General features: G+C 57.1%; 5 protein-coding genes across 5 annotated transcripts; 1 reads left to right on the top strand and 4 right to left on the bottom strand.

Moving 5' to 3' along the window:
• Nucleotides 1-272: 272 nt before the first annotated feature.
• SCHCODRAFT_02208386 (uncharacterized protein) lies at nt 273-1,314 on the bottom strand. The gene has a single exon (XM_050342070.1). The coding sequence runs from the start codon at nt 1,128-1,130 to the stop codon at nt 444-446; it is 687 nt and encodes a 228-aa protein (XP_050201906.1). The 5' UTR covers nt 1,131-1,314; the 3' UTR covers nt 273-443.
• Nucleotides 1,315-1,389: 75 nt separating this feature from the next.
• Nucleotides 1,390-5,812, top strand: SCHCODRAFT_02664935 (uncharacterized protein; the record flags this gene model as incomplete). The annotated part of the gene is made up of 7 exons (XM_050346541.1): nt 1,390-1,470; nt 1,683-2,123; nt 2,199-2,685; nt 2,760-2,764; nt 2,789-4,859; nt 4,911-5,152; nt 5,204-5,812. 7 exons carry the CDS (start codon nt 1,390-1,392, stop codon nt 5,810-5,812), a joined length of 3,936 nt encoding a protein of 1,311 aa, XP_050201905.1.
• Nucleotides 5,813-5,994: 182 nt separating this feature from the next.
• SCHCODRAFT_02208319 (uncharacterized protein) lies at nt 5,995-7,842 on the bottom strand. Its single transcript, XM_003034062.3, has one exon. It carries the CDS (start codon nt 7,623-7,625, stop codon nt 6,177-6,179), a length of 1,449 nt encoding a protein of 482 aa, XP_003034108.1. The 5' UTR covers nt 7,626-7,842; the 3' UTR covers nt 5,995-6,176.
• Nucleotides 7,843-18,606: 10,764 nt separating this feature from the next.
• SCHCODRAFT_02492672 (uncharacterized protein) lies at nt 18,607-20,234 on the bottom strand (the record flags this gene model as incomplete). The annotated part of the gene is made up of 5 exons (XM_003034061.1): nt 18,607-18,945; nt 18,999-19,367; nt 19,423-19,734; nt 19,786-19,950; nt 20,001-20,234. The coding sequence occupies 5 exons, from the start codon at nt 20,232-20,234 to the stop codon at nt 18,607-18,609; spliced, it is 1,419 nt and encodes a 472-aa protein (XP_003034107.1).
• Nucleotides 20,235-20,746: 512 nt separating this feature from the next.
• On the bottom strand, nt 20,747-23,474 carry SCHCODRAFT_02493979 (uncharacterized protein; the record flags this gene model as incomplete). Its single annotated transcript, XM_003034060.1, has 10 exons — nt 20,747-20,826; nt 20,887-21,448; nt 21,497-21,691; nt 21,743-21,842; nt 21,891-22,054; nt 22,107-22,300; nt 22,355-22,622; nt 22,946-22,993; nt 23,117-23,212; nt 23,337-23,474. The coding sequence occupies 10 exons, from the start codon at nt 23,472-23,474 to the stop codon at nt 20,747-20,749; spliced, it is 1,845 nt and encodes a 614-aa protein (XP_003034106.1).
• Nucleotides 23,475-23,652: the final 178 nt, after the last annotated feature.

Genomic DNA, 23,652 nt, shown 5'->3' with positions numbered 1-23,652 from the left:
AAGCAGCGTAATGAAAGACGCCGCCCCGTTGATGAACCTGTCGAGTCCAGAATCAGTGATAAAAGCGAGCGACCCGTTCGAGGCAGCGCAGAGGACGAATGCAGGACGCTCGCTGGGCAGCGGCAAGCCACAAAAGCCGACGTGAACCCTCGCCCAGCCGCGCTCGCACAAATGACTCGGCCAATCGATTAAAAAGTGCGTGTAAAAGCGCGCGCGGGTTGGCATTGGCCAAGCCACGCTGTATAGCGGGCCAACTTGAACTTAAAAATTCCCGCGCGGCAGGCAAACAAATGCGCGCGGCAAACGCCGGGCGAGGAACAGGGGCGATGACGTCGAAGGTGTAGGCGGGTGTGGGCGCCATGCGGGCGACTTCGTCGCACGCGAAGGCAGAGAAGTGGCAAAGAACCTCCTGCGCATACGGTGCCGGGGGCGAAGCTCAGCTTTCAATGAACTCCGGAGGAGAGTCTGAAGCTTGAGCTTGCGAGCTCCTGGGGCAGCAGCTTATGCGTCTGAACCGTCGGTGAGAATGGGGAGGTACAAGGAATGCGATGCGAAGACGTACAGTAGAATTCATCTCCGGCGAGAGTAGTAAACAGGCTGTATATCTGCGTAAAGGAAGGGCGATAGAGCCAGGATTGACCTTGGGATCGCTGGCTTGGACGCGTCACTTTCCTTGTCATGATGTGCGCGAGGCGATGGAGACCGGAGGGGGGGGATTCATTTGCCCAATGGGCGCCATGACATTGAACGCGGCGGTAATAGCTGCTATGACAATGGCTGCGAAAAGACGCGGAAAAACTCGTGTGGTATGAGAAAGCGGTGCGGCGGGGTACATTCGGAAGAGGAGATGCGTCCATCGATGGGAGATGCCGACGAGAAAATAGAGTGGAAACGCGCCTGGTGAGGAAGATGGGGGGACGGACAAACAAATGGCAACGCAAACAAACAGAGCCTAGATCCTGCGTGCCGAGAGTCGGGTTTCCGCAGGGGCTGTTCTCCGCAGAGACGGAGCGGGGCAAGAGCGGGGGAGGTGATCTGGGGTCTCCGGAGGAGAGGGAAGGAGGGGAAGGATGAAAAGCATGTACAATGGAAGGGAGACGTCGAGCACGAAGAGCGCAGTTCGCTGCCATGGCTGACGGGCAGTATGACAGTCGACGACCGGGGCCACAGCTCGCGGTACGTCAGCCCGCCATTGTCATTTGTTCGTCGCAGACAAACTGGGAGACCGCATTGAATGACCAGTCGAGAACGGAGGCGTTTCAAACGCAAGAGATGGAAGTTGTGGGCGCACAGATGCTATAAGGCGAAAGACATGACGGCACGAGTAAGTATGAGGGAAAACGTGTTGGGCGTTGCGTATGGTAGTCGTCATGATTTTGATGGCCGCCCATGTCCGTCCTCCGGGCGAAGGGGGTGCTGCTGGCAACGGGAAACCGTAAACCAGAGAAATCGGAGTGGGCGGCTACAGAGGTGGGGGACAGGTTCCGCGCGTCTAGAATATGCTGGGCGATTGTTTATCTGATTCCGCTGTCCGAGCCAAGTCCGAGCGGATGAGGGGAGGACGAAAAGACAAAAGTTGCCAAATGCGGAAGACAGCGGGGCACGCGACGCTGCGTAGGCACGTGCGCGGCGACGGCCTGCGGTGCCCACCTGCCTCCGCTCTTGCTCTAGACGTCCGCCAGCACACCAGCAGGGCCATAAGCGACCTCGACGTGCCAGGCGGTGAGCTCGCCGTTGCGCATGGCGAGCGCGGGTCACTGACTTTCTCGCCCAGAGTTCCTGATCAGCATTTGCCATTTGTATTTCCCGCGCGGGCTACCCCCATTTCGCGACTCTATTCCGGTCGCGGCGGCGGCATCGATCCGGCGAAATTTGACCCTCATTCGTGCCCCGAAGGAAGCGTGCAGCCGAGTATGTATGCCCGCGCGACTCGTGTGCCCACGGTTTTCTCTCTTCCCGTCAAAGAGCGCGACGGCCTGCACGGCGAAGACACAGACTTCGACGCGCACGAACACGACACGCGACTGATCACCGGCCTTGTCGCGCTCGGAGAGCGCGTCTACGTCCGGAATCCGCCCAGGAACTGGCGCACTACAGAGGCACGTAACCTGCTAGCCTTCCTCGTACTGCTTGCGGACATTGCGCGGGGATGGGGAGGGCGAATTCCGACCATCGCGTATATACTAACGCTTTCATAGACACCCCACACCGGCAATCTACTTCCCCCCGCGACTATGGCGAAGAAACGGCGCTCGCTGCAGTCCCTCTTCATTCCTAGCGACGCGTCGCACGCCCGCACGCCCAGCAAGGAGTCCGTCGCGTCCTATTCCTCTACCGGCTCCGACTCGGCCACGCCGACCCCGAGCCATTCACCCCCGCCTGCAGATTTACTCGACGATGATCCCTTCGCCAACCTAGCATTACCCCGCGTCTCCCCCTCTGCTCCGCCCAGCACGCCCGTCATGGCTGCCCCCACCCCGCGCTCCCCTCTTCGCGAGACACACAACTTCTCGACGGACACGCTCATACCAACCCTGCGCTCGCTCGCCGAGTCGCCAACTCCGCCGCCTGTGCCGCCGAAGGACGATCTGCCGTTTACGCGACCTACCACTCCGCGTGCATCGTCCTCGGAGGCACGGCCTGCTCTGGCGCGTCCAGCATCTCAGAGACCCGCTTTCAAGACGCGTCCATCCCTCCCTTCCCTGCGCGTCCTTGCCAACATGGCCCTGTCCTCTCCCAGGGTATGTGAATATGCGCAGCTATGGTACGCGTCTAATCATGCCTTTAGATTCGCAATGGCCGCGTTGGCGCGCGTCTACCGTTAGAACCATGGGCAGACGAGCCAGCGACGCCGAACATCACTGCACCGCCGTCTACGCCCTCTTTGAGCAGCGTTTTCGAACTCCAAGAACCAGTGAACTCAATCTCCGCACCGCCTACCCCATCCACCAGCTCTATGCCGGACTTCACCTCCTCCCTCGACTACTCCTCCCACCCCGACTACATCTCTGCCCCCGACTACAGCTCCAACGACTCGCGCTCAAACAGCGACGAGGAGACGGAAGAGACCACGAGCAGCGAAGAGGAAGAGCTGCAGATTGGCGAATCTTACGCCGCCGCCGCAAACGTGTACCTGCCCTCGAACCTTGGTCTTCCGGACTTCGAAGAACCGGCGCTCTCGCGGCGCCTATCGCGGGTTACGCAGTCCCCGTCGCGGCTGCAGCACTCCCTCTCGCGCATGCCGTCTCTCGCCCGCTCCTCCTCCTCTTCCTCTGGCTCGTCATCAGGCCTGCCAACCGATGCCAGCATCGACTTCGGCTGGGACGGATACATGGCCGAGGAAGAGACTAGCCCAGCACCAACTGACCTCCCTTCGTACCCGTGGGGAGGCAGGGATCGTGACTCCTTTACGGACGCAGGCAGGGATTCCTTTCTAGAAGGCTCGCCCAGATCCTTTCGCGAGTCCTTTCTGAGCGAAGGGCGCGATCCCTTTCTAGCGGACGCGCCCGACTCGTTCAGCGAGTACGCAAACTTCCTCGCTGCCGCGCGCGGGTCCATCCTGCTCAGCAACCGTGACTCCTACCTCACCCTTCCCGCCACGCCCCACGCCTCGTTCTGCTCGTCGACGTCGCAGGACACGCTGCGTCCGCTGTCCCAGTTTCGCATGGCGCTCGCGCGCATCGCGGACGGGGATGAGCCCAACAACAGCACGTCGTCCGCCGAGCCTTCTGATGCGGGAGAGTGGGGGCAGGCTGGTGGAAGCGGGAGCGGCTCGGCACCGATGAGCTCGTCCGCGTACGCCGCGGCGTTCGCTAGTGGGAGCGGCGCGGGCCGCTGGCGCGCGGGTGGGCAGCAGGGCGGCGGAGGGGCTGGTGGTGCGGGCGGGGAGCCGCCGCGCCGGCCGACGAACATTTTCTCGTCGGCGAGTGAGACGGAGAGCAGCAGCAGCAGCTCGTCGAGCAGCGAAGATGGCGATGATGTGCCGCTTGCTCAGCGCATCCCTGGTGCACTGCGCGCCCAGCGGACTATCCGGCGCAAGGTGCGCGAGGAGAGGGAGGAGCGGCGGCGAGAGCGGGCGGCGCAGAAGGCCCAACAGCACCCAGTACCTGCCATCCCGAGCACTTCGCAGACTCAATCAGCAAGCACGAGCGCCAACCACCGGGCGCATCCAACTCGCGGGCAGACGATGCCGGTCCCCGCCCAGGACCTGACCGCGCGCCTGCAGCACATCCAGCAAGCCGGCTTCCTGCACGGCCCGCCGCCCGAGCGCGCAAAGACGGTGCGCACCGCGCGCTCGTTCACGGACGCCCACCAGGCGCACGCGCAGGTCGAACGCAGCCGGACGCACGTCGAGCGGAGCAAGAGCCAGGTGCGCAGCCGCAGCGTCGCCCCCCGCGGCGAGGGCGCCCCCGTCCAGCGTAGCAAGTCCCACGTTCGCGGCGGCGACGCGCCCGTACAGCGCAGTAAGAGCCAAGTGCGCGGCGCCCCAGAGCCCGTGTCGCCCACTGCAGAGCCTGTCCCTATGCCCCGCGTCAGCGTCGAGCGGGGGCGTTCAGTACGCGCCGCGGGCTCCTCGGAGCTGGATCGCGGCCGGTCGGTCCGGCGGGCCCCAGAACGGCAGGCGACGGTGCCGATGCCGCCGATGCCTCCGGTGCCGGCTGTCCCTGCTGCGATATCGGCGGTCACGGAGCAGACACGCATCTTCGTTGGCGACCGCCAGCGATTCCATACTGTAGAGGTGGGCCCCGCGACACGGGCGAGCGATGTTATAGACGTCGTCGCCGCGGAAGGCGTTCTCGATCAGTGGGTCGGCTCTGGCGGATGGATGCTGTTCGAGGTGGCGCAGGATTTCGGCATGGGTGAGTGTTCATTTATGGTCAGCAGAGAACTCAGCTCATGATCTGCTCCAGAGCGTCCTATCCGGCCCTTCGAGCACGTCGCCGACGTTCAGGCAGGCTGGAACAAGGACAAGACCGTGAACACGCTGGTTCTGAAGCTCACGCCGTTGGAGATCAAGTTGCGACCGTCGTCTCTGCCGCAAGCGTCTCCTGTGCATGGCGCCTACGTCGAGTGGGAGAGCCGGCGGGGCAAATGGACCAAGCGCTATCTGCGACTCAAAGAACATGGCCTATGGATGTCAAAGCGGGACAATGTGCGTAGCTTCACTTGCGACGTGCATTTCGCTGACGCTCTCGATCCACAGGGAAAGGATGCTGTTCTGCTGTGCCAGCTATCCAACTTTGATGTCTACACCGTGACGCGGCTGTACAAGGCGCCAAAGCCCTTCGTCTTCGCGATCAAGTCCACGGACAACCTCTCCTACTTCGAAGACACTGCCGACTACCTCCACGTCTTTTCCTGCCAGCCCTACGACGGCGAGAAATGGGTGGAGAAGATCATGCTCGCGAGGGTACGTGCCGTCATCGGTTCGCTCGGCCTGAGCTCACAAAACCCTGCAGTCCTACGTCCTTTGCCAAGAGCGCAATGTACTCTCCTCGACGAAACCCGCTCCAGCGCCGCGCGTGCGGAAAAACACCATCTCCCGTCCAAATCAGCAGCCCCTCGTCAACGTCGCGCCTGCGAACGTCTTCGAGCCTGGCTCGCTATTGCACAAGACCTGATCGTAGCCATCGTCTCTCTTGGGTCCCGGAACCTTATCCACCTCGTGCTTGTTTACCCTCTTTGGATTTTTCGTCGGGTCCGCACAGTATTTTCTTGGTTTGATCGTGGATCCTGTGTCCTGCTTGATTCTGGATCCTTGTCCTGGCGTTTGCACTTCATCTTCGCCCTTGCGTTGCCACCTTATCCTTAGGCGTGTATGCGCCGTGTTGTATAATTACTACGACCACTATCTATCAGTCTATTGACCATCCTCGCGCATCGACTATTCTCGCGCCACTGTCCTTTCACCGTCCTATCTGCCATCTCAGACTTTCCTTTGCGTGTTTCTTTCTTTTTTCTTCTTTTCTCCTTCCTATTTTCGTTTCCCTGTCTAGCTGTTGTTCCATAGATATGTAGAGAGACGAGCGTGCTAGCGCCGTCGACCGTCGAGTAGCAAATGTAAAGATTGTGCTCATTTTCTCCAGCAACGACCTGCGAATGATCTACACAAAGCACTCGTATCGTCTTCTCATCCGGAGAGTCGTGCGCGCGATGGAATACAGCACATAAGTACGTTATGCCTCCTCGCTATGGACATACTTACCCAAGTACGTATGCTCGCAGATATTAGTTCCTGACACACGAACACCTCCTCGTACTTCTGGTCCGAGCTCGGGAAACTCCAAGTGCGTGCAAAAGCACCGTAGCGCAACGACGTCTTGCCCGAAAAAGGACCGAGGCTTCATCCTGGAGCGAGCAACTTCCAGGAGAGCGGAACGGTGAGCGACGACCGCGGCGGATGGTAGTCCTCGAGGGTCCTCATCGAAAAACCAGTGGAGGTTTCGCAACCTCGGTAGGAGAAAAGTGCTGCTGTCGGTCTCGATCCTGAGGCCTGGAAGTAGAATCTCGTTTAGAGAAGACTCTCCATCATCCATGACCGCAAATGGCGACCGCCTGACGGTGACGACGAGAGTTCTCAAACTCGTCGCGTAAGCGAGGCATCTCAAGAGGCCTCGACTATCTTCCTCGTCAAGCTCCAGATGCAAAGACGATATTTGGAGAAATTTCAGTGCACAAGGTTTGTTTTGCGGAGAAGAGAGGAAGTGGAGGAGAGAATCAAAGGGGTACGACGCCAGCATGACTTCTCCAGCCAAGTCCATCAGGAGGGTACCGAGCTGTGGCGCAACGATGAAGGGCAGAAGCAAGAGAGACGTGTCGATAACGTGGAGGGTCCGGAGATTGGGAATGTATATCGGGGGACCAGAATACTGCAAACCCGCTTCAGGGAACGGAAAGGACAGCCTGACATCTGTCAGTGTAGCATGTGAATGAGTCAAGACGCTCAAGGCAATAGAAGAGTGGCAAGGGTCCAGAGTCGTGAGCTCAAATAACTCCATGCTGGTTATGATGGGCAGTCGAGGGTCGACGAAATCAGCCCCGACGAAGAAAACGTCGAGCTCCGTGAGCCGAGGGGCATTGCTGAGAAAGGAGAGCGTGCCCGGCTTCATCTCGTCGAACCTCTTGATTCCCACATAATCCAGCACTTCGAAGGTGTAGCGCTGATCGGCGAGGAAGGAGAGATCATAGTTTGCAAGGCCCGTGATGGTCAGGCTGACCCATCGCGCGCAGTGATGAAGAAGCCGCGTAAGTGGCGCAGGCGACTGAGCATCGCAGAAGATGTATAGTCCGGCATCTCTCGAGAGAGCGACACATGTATCAATGAGCGCCTCGACATGGCGCGTTTCGGGTCCGATGAAAATGTACGTCCAGAGGTCCGCTGTGTCGAGTGCGACTGCACGCCACCGCCTGCATACACAAGCAGCTGTAGTGGCCATCATATGGGGCATGAAGCATGGCCACGACTTCTTGCAAGACAAATCCACCTGAGCCTCGCTGAGTTCCACGAAGATCTTGGAGAGCAATTCGACGGGCAAGTGATGAACGGGTGGCACGAACGGGAACGAGACGACCTCGGCTTGCGACGGAGGAGCATGCGCAGGGTGAGTCAATGTGCAAAATTCCATGATCTGTTCTTTCGAGATACGGCAGGAATGGTGGGCGAAGGGTGGGCGAGTTGGTGACCCTGAGAGGATGGAGTCGATGTTTGCGCCGAGGAATTTATGAGCTCGCAGCAAGCGACAGAAGACGCAGAGTGTAGACGTAGCCTAGGCATTGAATCATCAGAGCGTTTTAGCCCGTAAATAATGGGCGGTACTGACCGTGCCACTCCTGGAAGGGTGGTGGCGGAACGCAAGCAGGAAGAAAGGTGGCCATGCGCCTGGCCCCTTTCCTAATTAGGTCGACGGCAACTTCCGTGACTCGTGAGCGATGCAAGAGCCACGAGCGAGGAATGCAGGTTCGCGCTCAGGCTTGGGTTCGCGTTGGATCAGATGTCTATCCTGCGCTCATCGTTGTACTCAATGGATTTTCTCCACTCATAAATGTCATCATAGCGTCTGTACAGATACCGAAGAACGATATATAAACATCGTAGTCTTTTACTTGTTCCACTCGTCCGTGCTATATGGGCCGATGTAGGCATGCTCAGCAGCATTCGAAGTAGCAACGTACTGAAACTCTGCCCCGAGTTCATGGATCTCCACATCAGTGGTAGAACTATGCAGCGTCCGCTGGAAAGCGGCGCCATGAGCGAACTACATATCCAGGAGGAGGAAACGACATCGTGCAAGCTCATCCGATTGTCATACACAAAGAAGCTTGGTTTGTACGATAGAGTCCGCTTAAAGCATTCCTATACATCATTCATATATTCTTTGATCATACTGCAACTCCGGAACCATGACGCAGCGCAGCATACTCACCGTCGTGCCCTCTGATGCGCCTGGCGCTGAAAAACGCATTTTTGTGCCCAATATCAGAGCGATATGGCGTCTTTAACTGGCTTGACCATAAGGACTCGTATATACCTTACGACGTCGTGACTGTACAACGGGCGCGTCGTAGGTATTTTACCGAGCTATTATCAGAGAGACACTGTTTAAAAGGGCCATTTGGGAGGCATTTGACCGAGAATATACCCAGAAGACACTTCGAGGACCACTTAGAGCTCCCTTAGCCTTTCCTACCCTGGGATGTGCGACGGGGATGACATCTATTGGCTCTTAGAAGGGGAACCATCCGGGCAGTAGGCGTACCTAGCGTGCTGCTCACCCATGTCGAACACCATCCTCGCTCGGTCTTATCGCTTGTCAATTTGGGCTACTGGACAGTTGTATCTATGAGGTAGCAAGGTGCGAGGACTTCATAGGACCGCAGCCGCGGTCCTCACCCAATCGCCGGGACGCGCACGAGTCACATGACCGTGTCAACTCGAACACTCACGTGCTTCGGACTTCGCCGACCGAACAATTGTGCGAAGTACCGCGCCTCACCGCGCGGTCTTCCACTCGGCTTCGGGCACGATACAAGCGAACACAGCTGTCTTGGCGGCAGGCAACGACTGCCGAACCTATCTATACCAGAAAGGCGTCGAAGCTTAGGCGGACCCGGACCAATATGACTCGGAATTTCAACACGCAGCGCTATCCGCCATCGGCCTCACCGGAGAACGTGCGACGGCCTCGGAACGACGGAACGCGGCAGGCCAGTTGAGGGGAGGAAGGACAGGAATTGCGAGAAGCTGCTGATGCGCCTCGCGGGAATTATCCGAGATCGGGAAGTTTTCACCAACTCGAGTCATTTTGCATCGGCCGTGCGCCGCCCTACCTACCGTATATATACCGAAACGTACCTACAGTTCGAGGACTTTCGCCCACATCAGGAGCAGAGCCCTTGCAGAGCCCACACTTTGCATACAATACCAGAACTATCAGACCAGAAAAACCTTGAGAAATCCTTGAGAAATCCCTTGAAAAGACCATCTCCTGGCGTGATTACTTCTGAGAAACACTTGTGAAAAGCCTGACGAGCTGCCGCGGTCGAGGAACTAGCGCTACTTCGCGAACTTCCAAAACTCGTCTATTTGTTGGCACTATATATTCCCTAGCAATACAAAAACACGGACTCGCTGCGCTTCTAGCGAAGTAACTGTCTCGTCTTTGGGTTGTTTGTGTGGTCGTTTGGCGACTGTTGAGCGATCTCTTGCCACCTTAGGCGCGCTACTTCTCTGAAGCGTACGATCCCATCATCTGGAGCCCACCGCGAGGGAATATATTTGTGCTTGACGTGTAGTCGAGTGACAGACCGTTGGGGTGACTTCTAGCGAAGTATCCTGTGTACTTTCGAGTACCACCATCGAGACAAAGTCTTAGTAGAGAACTACAAAAACGGCTCCTGGACGAAAATCCAACCTCGAAGCCGAACAGCCTGACTGGGACAGTACCTTAACTGGCCGGTCGCAGCGAAAAGCTAGAGAAAGAGCCCGTTTAGCCGCAGTCGACGCCGCGAAGCAATCAAAGCGCGCTCAAGCTAGACAACTAGAGACACAGTCCTCTCAGACTGCCTCAACCTCGCTGCCCTTACCTGGCGCGTTCCCAGAATCCCCACCTCATCATTCTCCTGTTACTCATCCTCCTACACCTATCACAACTCCCACTCGTGGTACTTCAACCACTCCAGATCCTCATACACTCGGTGCAAATCGCACTACTTCTACCGCTTCGTCTCTTACTCCTCTTACAACTTCTCCTGCGCACTCTGTGCCAGCCTCTCCAGTTCCTAGTCTATCTGAATTGATTCCTTCGCGTCCTCTATCTGTTTCTTCCAACCACTCTCCCGATATAACTACTGAACCGACCGTTGAACCCGAAACTTCTCTCCGTACCGTTACTGTCCCGAATCCAGCTACCGAACACTCTACTATAGATACTATGACTCGTCACTACTCCCACACGGCGAGCGACGCGCCCCGCTTCGAAGAGGAGCGGGACGTGCTCAACCTCCCGACCATCCTGCGAGACCTTCTCGCGTACATGAAAGATCATGGTCTCACGACCTTCGAGCAGCAGCGTGCTAAGATAGCCCTGCACGCCAAAGATCGCCATGTACGCGCCCTTTGGGAACAACTCGGCGCTGCGCCGGAGATTACCAACTGGGAAGAGCTAGAAACAGAGATACTTGCTCGCTACCCCGAGATAGCAGGCGGCCAGACAGGTACGCTCGCGGAACTGCACAAGATCTGCGCGCAATACCGAGGCCTGACTGCCGAAGATGGGGCGCGTGGAAATGCTTTCCTCCGTCGCTTTGAGCCAACGGCTATGCTGTTGATTAGAGGGACTCATAATATCACGAACTTTGAGCTGTGTTCGCGACTCGCGTCCGTTTGCAGCTCTGAGCTTCTGAACACGCTCGACACCATCCTCACTGGGAGAGCCAGCCGGTTGCTGGTCCCGGGTGCAGCGAATGTGGAAGCTGAGGAGGGCGAGGCAGCTGTCCCGGTGGAACGCCCCATTAACACGTCCATCGTGGAGGGTGGCTACCGCTGGCAGGACGTGGCCTTGTGCATGAGAGAAATTTGGAAGCGCGCGTATACGGCATCCGCTCATGGGCTCGGAGGCTTGTACCCTTCGAAGGGTGACAGCCGAATCGTCGAGTCCCCGGATTCCAACTCGAGAATTGTGAAACTAGAGCAAGAGCTACATGAACTGTCCGATCGCACAACAAAGCAAGGTCGCGAGACTAAGGCAGAACTTCGTAGTCTTCAGACCGAAGTGAAGGCCGAAATTTCGCAAGGCATGCAGAAGAGCGACCGCACGTTCGATATGATACAACAGACCATACAACGTCTGACCAACCAGCTCGCGCTGTCCAACCAAGGGGTTAGCGCTCCTGGACCGGCGGCGGCTGGAGCTCCACCGAATTTTGGGAATGCTCGTCCCAACTATCCCGGTGCCATGAACAGGCCGTTAAACCAGTTTGGCGGGGGCGGTCGTAATTATCAACGGCCGGCTCTCACTTGCAATTGGTGCGGACTGCCTGGACACATTATGAGCAACTGCTATGACTATCAGAACCTTGTCAAGTCGGGCGAAGTTGTAGCCGACGAGACAGGTACGATACGCGCTAAGTCGGGGGAAGTAATTCCTCGCCGCACTGGGCCGTTGGATAGCCATATGAGAGAGAAATGGCAGCAGATCAGGTCGCAGGCTACTAATACGTACGCTACCGCGTCGTATATACAGAATGCCGGACTAGCTGCTGACGATACAAACTGGAACGCTGGAGTTGCGAACCCGGAGTTCGTGCTGGACAGCGGGTATACGGGAGGCGCGTCTTATGCCCCTTACGAGCAGAGCGAACCCTATTACCCGACGTCGCAAGCGCACCGTCCGCCTGAGCAGTACAACGTTGCTGGCTCGTCGGATCAGCCTCAGCAGGGTTTTTGAGGAGTTCAGGGATTCGCGCCCAGCATCCCTACCAGCGCTGGGGGCGCGATGAGAACCCACAGCAATCAGCGCCCGTTATGATACAAAATATGAACAATTCTTTAGCAAACAGCGCACCGCAAGGTGTGCCGGATAAAAGCTCGAACTCGCGGCCTGCCCCGCCTCGTCAGGACGGGAAGGCGCACCCTTTTAGAGATATAGCCGACGTACGCTTTGTACCGCGAGATCAAAGACCTGCAGCGCTTCCGGTGAAACCGAGCTCACCTCCGCAAGGAGCCAGCAAGGATAATCAGAAGGCGGCCGCGGCCGCGAAGCCGCAGGCTCCGGTACAGCGAGCGACGGACCCCGAGAACGTACTCAATAAATTACTTGACACTCAGAGCCATACCTCCGGAATTTCGCTGCGCGATATTTTGGGGGTCAGCCCTATGCTGCAGGACCTGCTTCGGAAGGCTCTTACGCGCCGTACCGAGGTAGTGGAGAACTTTGGGCAATTGTTTTACAAGAACCTAATCAGAGAAGCCTATCAGACAAAACAGCTGGATTATTCGAACGGCATCCGACCAACCCTGGACGCAGCGTCTGACTCAACTGAGCCAGTTGTGCCGGTGGATTGGAAGGCCTTGAGAAACGAGCTAATTACCACCACTGTGGAGCTGCCCTCGCATCATGCCGAGAAAGTCCCTATCGGTTCCTTCGTGCAAGTCGACGCTACCTTGGAGGTTTACCAAAGCCTCACCGAGCGCGAGAAAGCGGGGGTAACCTTTGCGGGAGACTCAACTGGCTCGTTGAGGACAGTGTGGCCCAATGTGAATAAAAATGGTTCGGACGAAGGCATACTGGATAGTGGCTCCCAAATTGTGTCAATGTCGAAAGACTGCGCGCGCGACAAGGGGGCTTCATACGATCCTACCGTAACTATCCGGATGCAGAGTGCCAATAACCAGATCAACTCGACGTTGGGCCTAGCGCGCAATATCCCGTTTGATTTCTCGGGCATCACGATATACCTTCAGTGCCACATTTCGGACACCAATGCGTTCAGAATATTATTAGGGCGACCTTTTGATATGCTGTGCGAGTCGGTGGTCTCGAACGACCGGTTTGGCAACCAAGAAGTGACGATTACTTGTCCGAACACGGGCAATAAAGTTACTATGCATACATATCCAAGGGGCACTGTACCCGAGCATGTACGCGCCGAGCCGGGTTTTCCGAGCGCTTCTGCGAACTGATTCCTAGTCTCGAGGATCAGGGAGAAGCGGCACTACAGATCGAGATGGATGAGAACGGCGAAATAGCGATAACGAGCGTACACTACCCAGAAAATTCAAAAACATATGATAGAACAGCGCTACAGACGGCTTTCTTGCTGGCTTCATTGGAGGCTGGGCATGGTGGCGAAGGCGAAGAGTGGGACACGCTGAGGAGCTTCCTACACGTCGAACCGCCCGGCGACGCCAAAAAGGCGGAGCACGAAGACGTCCTGAATAATCAGACTACAGAGAAAACGAGCTCAGGGAAACCAGCCAGTACCACCTTTCAGTACGATCAAGCGCTAAAGAACGCAGCGGATTCCCTGCCGCCCGCGTCAGTGCTGGCTGCGAAATACAAGCCCGTCGCGCTCAAGGTGCGACCGGTATATGAGACACTGCCCCAGAAATTTAGAATAATCAGAAAAATCGTGGGCGATCCTGAGAAGGACATGCCGCCGCTACCAACTCATCCGCCGGATTTTACTCCTACCGGGAGGTACACAGCGGAGCGGAAGGCAGCGGTTGACAAAATGTATGAGGACGGCTTCTTGACTGAAGAAGAATTGAAGCTGGTTCATTATATATACATGATACACGATAAAGCTTTCGCTTGGACGGACGAAGAGCGGGGGTGCTTTCGGGAGGATTTCTTTCCGCCAGTAGACATTCCTGTGATTCCCCACAAGCCTTGGGTGGAGCGTAATATCCCCATCCCTCCTGGCTTGTACGAGCAAATTTGTGATATCATTCTGAAGAAGATTAAGGCCGGAGTTTACGAGCCTTCGAATTCTTCCTATCGCTCGAAATGGTTTTGCGTAGTAAAGAAGGATGGGACGAGTCTCCGACTTGTACACAGTCTTGAACCGCTTAACGCAGTGACTATCGCGCATTCAGGCGTGCCGCCGGCGACCGATGGCCTTGCCAATTGGTTTGCGGGGCGCGCGTGCGGTGGAATATTAGATTTATTTGTCGGGTACGACGAGCGCCTCCTCGCTGAGGACTCGCGCGACCTCACGACATTTCAAACCCCATTTGGAGCGTACCGGCTCAGGACCTTGCCCATGGGCTGGACCAACGCCGTCCCCATATTCCATGACGACGTAACCACGATCTTACAACCGCTGATACCGGACATCACGATCCCTTACATCGATGATGTGCCGATTCGCGGCCCCCGGACGCGGTACGAGCTCCCAGATGGGGGATACGAAACCATACCTGAGAATCCTGGAATAAGGCGTTTTGTGTGGGAACACCTCAACAACGCGAACCGAGTGATTCAACATATGGAATATTCAGGTGGAACCTTCTCGGGAACTAAGTCCTGGATCATAAGCCCTGAGACAGTAGTGGTCGGCCACCGCTGTACTTATGAAGGCAGGCGTCCCGAAGACAAGCGCGTAGATGTGATACAGAATTGGGGGCCGTGCAAAGACCTCTCGCAGGTCCGGAGCTTTACTGGCTTGACCGGAGTGTACCGTATGTTCATACGCGATTACGCTACGATCGCGGACCCCTTAGTGAGACTTACGAGAAAAGATGTACCTTTTGTCTGGGAGTTGCCGCAGTCTTTTGCGCAAGAAGCGCTCAAGAAGGCGCTTCTCGAAAGCCCGCCGCTACGGCCAGTTGACTATAAGATGGAATGGGACACCATACTTGGCGTCGACACCTCTTATATGGCCGTGGGGTGGTTTATACAACAGACAAACCCAGAGAACGAGAAAGAATTCTACTACTGTCGCTTTGGGTCCTTGCTATTAGACGAACGTCAGGCGCGATTTTCGCAGCCGAAGCGTGAGTTATTCGGTGTGATGCGTGCTTTACAGAGCGCGTACTACTGGCTAGCAGGATGCCGTCGACTGACAGTGGAGACTGATGCGAAGTTCATCAAAGGGATGCTCAGTAACCCGGGAAGCGGTCCCAATGCGACCGTGAACCGATGGATTGAGCAGGTCCTTTTCTTTCACTTTAAATTGAGACACGTTCCGGGACGATCCCATGCCATCGCAGACGCCTTGTCGCGCCGGCCTGGGTTTCCCGGGGACCCACCGCAAGAAAAGAGCGAAGAAGATGACGATGAGCCGCAAGGTCTCGAAGGATTCGAAGTGAAGGATGGTGGTGTCGATGACACCCTCCCTTTCGAGGAATTCAAGGACCAGATCGATACGCGAGGAGGATACATATACTCCGAGTACGTCGGGACAGCTGCGAAGGACCTCTTCCCGAGGCAGCAGCTGGCGAAGCAGCTCTTCCTCGAATTCAAGGAAGACTGGCTCAACCCCACGATCGATCAGACGTCCCCTGGCGTCTTCGTCTTCAACCAAACCTTACTGGGAAGGAAAGCGCGCACCCGCGCTCAGATTCCCGACCCTCTCGAGAACTTGAATGACGAGGAGACGCTGGCAAAGTACCGAGAATTGCCGCGCTCCGACGAGCATATTGAGCTAGATGAAAAACTATGGGAATTACTCGACTATTTCAACTGGAACGCAGTCGATATTAATCCTATCCTCTGGGACGAGCTAGCTGTCTTAGCCGCCGACTACCGCATGACCAAAACCGGTCGTATATACAGGAAGTTGGCACATGGCGAGACTGCCTTGTTGATCTGGCCGCGCGACCGATGGTTCGTCATGGACGCGGCCCACGCAGCTGGCTTGCACAAGGGCTTTGAAGAGCTACATTCCCTCCTATCCCAGCGCATGTGGTGGCCGGGTATGGAAGAAGATATTAAGAACTACTTGGAGACTTGTGATACCTGCGGGGGAAGGGCGCCAAGGCCTGAGAACCTGCCAACGCAGCTGTACCTCAGCAACGGGGTCCTCTCCGTGTCTCTGAACAACGACACCGACGCGGTCGTCGTGGCTGGGAGACACCACTTGGAGCGCGAATTAAAAGAGAAATATGATATACAGCCGGCGGATGCAAAGCGGGTGGCCGCTTTAGTGGTCGCCGACATGGCTGAACGAGCCAGGAGGCCCGCCGCAATACCCGAGGCAATTGAGCTAAACAATTCTGAGTCTTTCCCCTGGGGAATGACTCAGGAATTGCCGGCTTGGGCCGTGGAGAAACCCTTGCCTAATGGGGCAGCTCGCGATACGCGTGATTTCACGTACGAAATCGAGAATGCGCTGCGGGAAACGCACGAGTTCAACGAGTTGCGTGCCAAGCAATTGAAGGACTCGGGTGTAGAAGAATCGAGCGAGACCTACGCCATGTTTATACACACTCCAGATCCTCTGTCCTCCTTTGAAGACCGCGTGGTTGAGGCTACGCCTCCCAAACGCGATCCCAAGAAGGAGGGTTTGGACCGGGACTTAGCGAACTGGCTTGAATGGATCCGCAACCCGGACCTGCGCACCAATGAGAAAGCTTATGAGAAAGCGGTACCCATCGCGGAGCGCTTGAAGGATAAATTCTTCGCCTCCGGACGGAAACTATATAGAGAAAACAAGATAGGCGTGCCTCAGTTGTACGTGCCTAAGGATCAGAGGATGGAGATGCTGCACCAAGCCCATGACAGCTTGGGGCATCGAGGGGTATACGCCACTCAGCGTCTATTAGACCTCAGGTTCTACTGGCCCGGTCTCGAGGACGATGCCGAGTGGTTTGTGCAGACTTGTCAACCTTGTCAAGAGCGCCTTAAGGCGCTAGCACGAATTCCACCGGTAATAACCTTCACGCCGTCTCTGTTCCAAGTTATACATGTGGATACTATGCATATGACGCCTGCTTCGCGCGGTTTCAAGTATATTATTCATGCTAGAGATAGTCTTACGAACTGGATCGAAGGGCGTGCTTTGCGCGTCGAAAACGCGGTCAGTGTCGCTAAGTTCATACTCGAAGAGATAATATGTCGATGGGGCTGTCCGGAGGAGCTGGTTACCGACAATGCTTCGCTTATGAAGTCTGCCATGCGGTGGATTTCGAGGGAGTACGGTGTAAAGCACGTCCGGATCTCAGCCTACAATTCACAAGCCAACGGCAAGGTGGAGCAGGTACACTGGGACATCCGTCAATCGCTCGCGAAGGCGTGCGGGGGACAGTTGAACAAGTGGTTCCATTACCTCCATTTTGTATGGTGGGCGGACAGAGTGACTATCCGGAAGCGTTTGGGGGTGTCGCCTTATTTCCTAGTAACGGGTGCGCACCCCATCCTTCCGCTCGACCTGGTCGAGTCGACCTGGCTGGTTGATTACCCCGGTCGTGCCTTGTCGCTGGAAGAGCTTATTGGCTTGCGAGCGAAGGCGCTGGCAAAGCATCACGCTGATATTGATGCCGTGCGCTCGCGCATTGACAAGGAGAAGTTGGAGCGACTAAGAAAATATGAAAGAGAGTATGGAAACGTCATCAAGCTACTGGACTTTAAGCCCGGGAGCTTGGTGCTGGTCCGTAACACCAAAATCGAGAAATCACACAGCGATAAACTTGCGCCTCGATACCACGGCCCCATGGTAGTCATAAGACGCACCACCGGGGGATCGTACATCCTGGCTGAGTTGAACGGGACAGTATTCCAAAATAAGGTTGGAGCTTTCAGGGTGCTTCCCTATCGCTCGAGAACGTCGATCGTCCTGCCCGAGAACATACACGACCTCATTGACCTGTCTCCGGCTGAGCTGGACGATCTTCTGCGCTCGCAAGAGCCAGTAGACGCCGAAGCTGCCGAAGTTGGCCCAGAGGAGTTGGCAGGGATGGATGACGATGTATTGGCTGAAATCACAGAGAAAATGCCTGAGAGAATGGACCGGGATGCGTCCTTCCCAGAAGAACGCGTCCGGCCAGAAGGCGACCCGCTCGGGACAGTTGAACCTGGAGACTCGTCCTTTGTTGACGAGGACTCGGCAACGGCCGATGGCCATAATGATGGTAACCCCTTTAAGGAGGCCCTTCCGGAGGAGCCTGACAAGGAGATGTCGCCTGAGCCTGAAGCTGGCGCACCGAGGCGGTCAAGCCGGAAGGCTCGCCCTGGCGCAGAGATGAGAGAAAAAGGTGGAAGGGAAGCGATCATGAAGCGCCTGAAGTAGAGGGGAGCTTTGCTGGTCTCCTACTCGCGGACCGGAGCGTTGTTGTTCATACGCGCAACTGGTTCGTAGACTTCAAGGGGAGCGATCGCTTGCCATGCAAAACAAACATGACATTGGTCGTGTAACCGAAGCTACGCGCCTTTTCTACGAAACAACGAGAACTCGGTAATTACGCGTACGCTAATCGGTATCTAAAGGTCCGAGTACGGTAATTGCCACACAGCCAGACAACCCGCGCGCCGTGGAAACACGGATAGACTTAAAATAAAACACGGAAGGCACTCTAGTGTGCCGGAAGTAATAAGAGAGTCAGGAAGCGGGAGAAGAGAAACAAGAGAGAAGAAGCTACGCCACTTTGAGGCGATAACAGCGGAAGGTCTACTCCTCAGCCTCCTTGGCAGAGGTGCGCGTCGAGCGGCTCTTGCGAGCGCGGCTAGCAGAGCGGGACGCGGGGACCTCAACCGCGGGGACATCGACCTCCATCGCGACGGGAGCGTCGCCGGCGGTAGGCTCGACCGGGACAGCAGAGCTCGACGCCTCCGCGTTCGCAGAACCGGGCTTCTTGTCGGCCAAGAAGCGCTCCCGCTCCACGGTCTCCAAGATGTGGCGGGACTCGGGAGAAGCGCCGCGGATGTCGCGGACGCGGTCGTAGTCGGCTTGGTATGGACCTTCGTCCATCCCCTGACGGCGGGAACCCGGCACGTCAGCCTCCTCAGACTAGTGAGAATTATGAGCAATAGAGAAGACATTGAGATAAAAAGCGCGCTCACCGGATCCCGACGGAGGTGCTCATCCCGGCGAATCGCCTTCCGAAGCAGACTCTGAAGGTCCTGGCGGGCGCTGTCGAGCTTCTCGTGCGAGGCGAGTAAGCACCCGATGAAGGCGGAGCTGGTGTTCAGATGGTCTGTGACCTCCCGAAGGGCGTGGTACAGGCTGTCCTGGTGGAGGTCGCCGTTGCCGTACTGGTCGGTGGAAACCACCTGAGCGCGCGCCCAGATCTCCTTCGACGTATCAAAGGAGCGCTGCGCGCCGATGCCCAACGTCTGCTCGATCAAGCGAGAACCGTTGACGCCCTCGAAAGCAAGGCCGGTGCGCCCGAAGTGCGCGACGCCGGTGTCGGAGACGTCGAAGATCTGCACCTGCGCGGACGAGTCAGTGAGACAGTTCGGCGCAGGAACTGCTTGAGATACATACCTTCGAGGGAGGTGCGTCCGTGCTGGACTCAGCCGAGCGCTTCGAAGGGACAGAGGGGGTGGAGGGGTCGTCAGCGGACACCTTCTCCTTTTTCTTGCCTCGCTTCGCCTTTGCAGCTGTCGCAGACGCGGCAGCAGCGGCAGTCGAAGAAGGTTGAGCGGCCGCGGAAGTCGCCAAGGCGGGATCGACGAAGTCCGTGGCGGCGACAGCGGGATCGGCGGGGGCAGCCATGCTGGCAGCCGGTGCCGTAGTCGCTTCGACCCCGGTCATGGCGCTACCGGATGGCCTCGAACCTGCCTGAGTCGCCTTGATCTAAGAGATACATGAGCAAAACGAGAATATAAGCGTAAAGACACCACGCACCTGCGTCATGGCGTTCTGCAGGGTCGTCAACATCGCGTCGAGACCATGATAATATTGGTCGGTCGTCTCGTGCGGACCCACACTCCGCTTGGCGATGATAACGATGTTCATGGCCGTTGACACCACGTTATACTGGGCCAGACAGAGCGGAGACGTAGTGATGACCTGACAACGATGTCAATTGAGCGAAAGAGACAAGACAGCTGCATACGCACTCCGATATCGTCCAGTATTGCCGCGCAGGCAGCCTTGTGCATGGGGTACGACGCAGCGACGTTAACGTCGTTCATGTCATACGACATGGCCTGCAGCATCTTCTGCTGGGACGAGAGAACCTCGCGATCGCAGCCGAAGAGCGCCAAGAGGCGAGGACGCATCGTGGGGCCGGCGGTGAAGGAGAGCTTCGACATCTGCTTGTTGACGTTTTGACGAGTGAACGGGAGGGCCATGGTGGGCACTTCGTTGCCGTCCGCTGCTGTCCCGTCCCCTTATAAATGAAAAAGCGAGAAAAATGAGAGATCGCCGACAGGAAAATTTCCCTGGCCATATGTCAGCCTGAGACTTCGTGACCGCTGCTGGTCTCACCCGCGCATCGGCGAGGGCGCCGATTTCTTTGGTGTGGGGGAGATGCCCGGTGGTCTAGAGCATTGTCAATCGGTCGGACAGAGAGAAAACTTTTTTCGCGCTGCGCTACACGGCTAAGAGCCGCGGAAGCAAGTTGAACTTCGGCAATAGCCGGCAGTCACGTTCACGCCACGCGAGCTCGGAAGATGAACCAGCGACGAAGTAAGAGCAATTCATGAGAAGCAGGGCTTCATTTTTCGCGCTTTCAGTGTGGAAATCGGGTTCTTATTCCAAGAGATAAACTACTCTAGAGTGGATACAAGAAATAAAGCAAGAAATCAAAAGAAGAGATACAGCATCAAGAAAAATCAAGCCGGCGCTTCAAGCGCTTTCCCTTTCAGTAAAGCCCCTTATCCCAGGGCGGCGTAGGAGGGCGGGTGTTCCGCGAATGCCAAACCTGGGCAGGAGTAGGACGACCTGTAAAAGAAAGCGTCAGAAAATCGAGAAGAGTCGTGGAAAATAGAGAAGAAGACCCACCAAAGAGCATAGAGGAGCTCGCCGGCGAGGGCGCCGGGAGCGACTGCTCCGGAACGTCGAGCACGTCGAGCGGAAGACGACGCAGCCGGACAGGCAACGCGTCCGACGGCCCGCTGTCAGCATGCTCCGACGCCTCAGATGCAGGGCCGGAAACCTCGTTCCCAGACGCCTCGGGCGAGAGGGAGAACAGCCGAGACGTGCTCGCCGGGAGCGCTTGCAGCGCCTCCAGTAGCAGTTCCGGCTTGTTGAGGGGAGACCACTGGGGCGCCACCGAGGTAGCCGAGGATGGCGACGCGGGGCCGACCTCTGGGAGGGTCGCGGAAACCGGAGGGGAACCCGGAGAGTCGGGAGGAGAGCTAATGCGCATCCGAGCACGCTTGCGCGGCGGCAAGGGCGTGCCGAAGACGCTGTCTTCCTCCGACTCGCTCTCTGCGTCGGCGTGAGAGGGGACTGGAGCGTCGTCCTGCTCGTCCTCGCTCTCGACGTCCGCCTTGTCGATGCTGGCGGTAGGCGTAGGCGACTTACGACGGCGCTGAGCCCTTGCCGCCCTCGCCGAGATACCCTAGCGAGAAATCAGTACCACGAGCGCGAATATAGATGGAAAACTCACCTTGCGACGCGACGTCGAAGGCGGCGGCGTCTCAGCGCCGCGTCGACGAGCTTGCGACCGACGCCCGGCGAAGCCGCGCTCAGCCTCGCTGGCGGGACCGCACTCCCCCATCGTCAGCTCGCCGTACCCAAGGCGCTCTGCGACGACCGCTACGTGGTCTGCAGGCAGCCGAGGCGCGTTGCGCAGCTTCTCGAACTGGGCCGAAGCGTTAACCAGAGAAAACAAGCGAAAATCAAGGGGACTTACCATGTCCTGGTTGCTTCGACGCGCGGCGGCGATTTTCGCCTCTCCGCGAAGCTTTTCGTCCGCGTGCTGGAACGTCAGCGCGACCGGATTCAGAAGGAAACTAGAAAACTGTCAGCAGAAACAATAGTGAGAACTGTGAAGCACTTACTCGGGGCGGGGAACGCTGGCCGCGCCGTAGTACTTGGCGTCCGGGTCGGTCGCCCGAATGCAATCGTACAGGAAGTACATGCATGCGGCAACCAACGGGTCCGGCGCGAAATCGGGGTCGTCGGCCTCGGACTCGCCAGCGACGAGAATGGCGGCGAGTGCGTGCTACCACGCCGCATGAGCGCCTAAGGAAACAAGAGAGAACGGGAACACATACCAGCTTCTTCTGAACAAATATTCGGCGGGAATTCTTGCGTCCCAGCGCCCACACGATGTTCTCAGTCGTGGGGGCGCGGTTGTTGAGCCCCGCTGCCGAGTGGAACTCCCAGTTGATGGAGTCCAACTTGGAGCCGTAGGCTTGATGGCTTTTACGCGCCGAGCGATGCGCCAGCGTGTCGGTGGGCGCCATGGCTGCTGTCTGCGTCAGTCGGGGCGTGTGGCGTCGCGGAGGCACGTACGACGTACCGTGAACGTCGAGAGCAAGTTGTAGAAGGCACGAGGCGCGGGAAGTCGACATATAAGCCTCGCCGGCGCCGTCGATCCGATCGAGCAAGCTTAAACCACGGGAATCACCGAAAACCAGAAAAACACCAACCGAGAGAGAAGAGACTGTCGTCGCAGTCGACTCTACGGCGTATGCCGTAGGGTAACAACGCCGATTCATCTCCACTGCTAAGAGAGAATGACCGGGGACGGTCAAGATCTTGGTGTGGGGGAGATGATGCGCCTGGCGCTGAAAAACGCATTTTTGTGCCCAATATCAGAGCGATATGGCGTCTTTAACTGGCTTGACCATAAGGACTCGTATATACCTTACGACGTCGTGACTGTACAACGGGCGCGTCGTAGGTATTTTACCGAGCTATTATCAGAGAGACACTGTTTAAAAGGGCCATTTGGGAGGCATTTGACCGAGAATATACCCAGAAGACACTTCGAGGACCACTTAGAGCTCCCTTAGCCTTTCCTACCCTGGGATGTGCGACGGGGATGACATCTATTGGCTCTTAGAAGGGGAACCATCCGGGCAGTAGGCGTACCTAGCGTGCTGCTCACCCATGTCGAACACCATCCTCGCTCGGTCTTATCGCTTGTCAATTTGGGCTACTGGACAGTTGTATCTATGAGGTAGCAAGGTGCGAGGACTTCATAGGACCGCAGCCGCGGTCCTCACCCAATCGCCGGGACGCGCACGAGTCACATGACCGTGTCAACTCGAACACTCACGTGCTTCGGACTTCGCCGACCGAACAATTGTGCGAAGTACCGCGCCTCACCGCGCGGTCTTCCACTCGGCTTCGGGCACGATACAAGCGAACACAGCTGTCTTGGCGGCAGGCAACGACTGCCGAACCTATCTATACCAGAAAGGCGTCGAAGCTTAGGCGGACCCGGACCAATATGACTCGGAATTTCAACACGCAGCGCTATCCGCCATCGGCCTCACCGGAGAACGTGCGACGGCCTCGGAACGACGGAACGCGGCAGGCCAGTTGAGGGGAGGAAGGACAGGAATTGCGAGAAGCTGCTGATGCGCCTCGCGGGAATTATCCGAGATCGGGAAGTTTTCACCAACTCGAGTCATTTTGCATCGGCCGTGCGCCGCCCTACCTACCGTATATATACCGAAACGTACCTACAGTTCGAGGACTTTCGCCCACATCAGGAGCAGAGCCCTTGCAGAGCCCACACTTTGCATACAATACCAGAACTATCAGACCAGAAAAACCTTGAGAAATCCTTGAGAAATCCCTTGAAAAGAC

The sequence above is a fragment of the Schizophyllum commune genome, assembly GCF_000143185.2.
Source record: "Schizophyllum commune H4-8 unplaced genomic scaffold SCHCOscaffold_3, whole genome shotgun sequence".
NCBI lineage: Eukaryota > Fungi > Basidiomycota > Agaricomycetes > Agaricales > Schizophyllaceae > Schizophyllum > Schizophyllum commune.
Note: the sequence above shows the minus strand (reverse complement) of the source record. Positions and strands in the feature narration are given on the sequence as shown.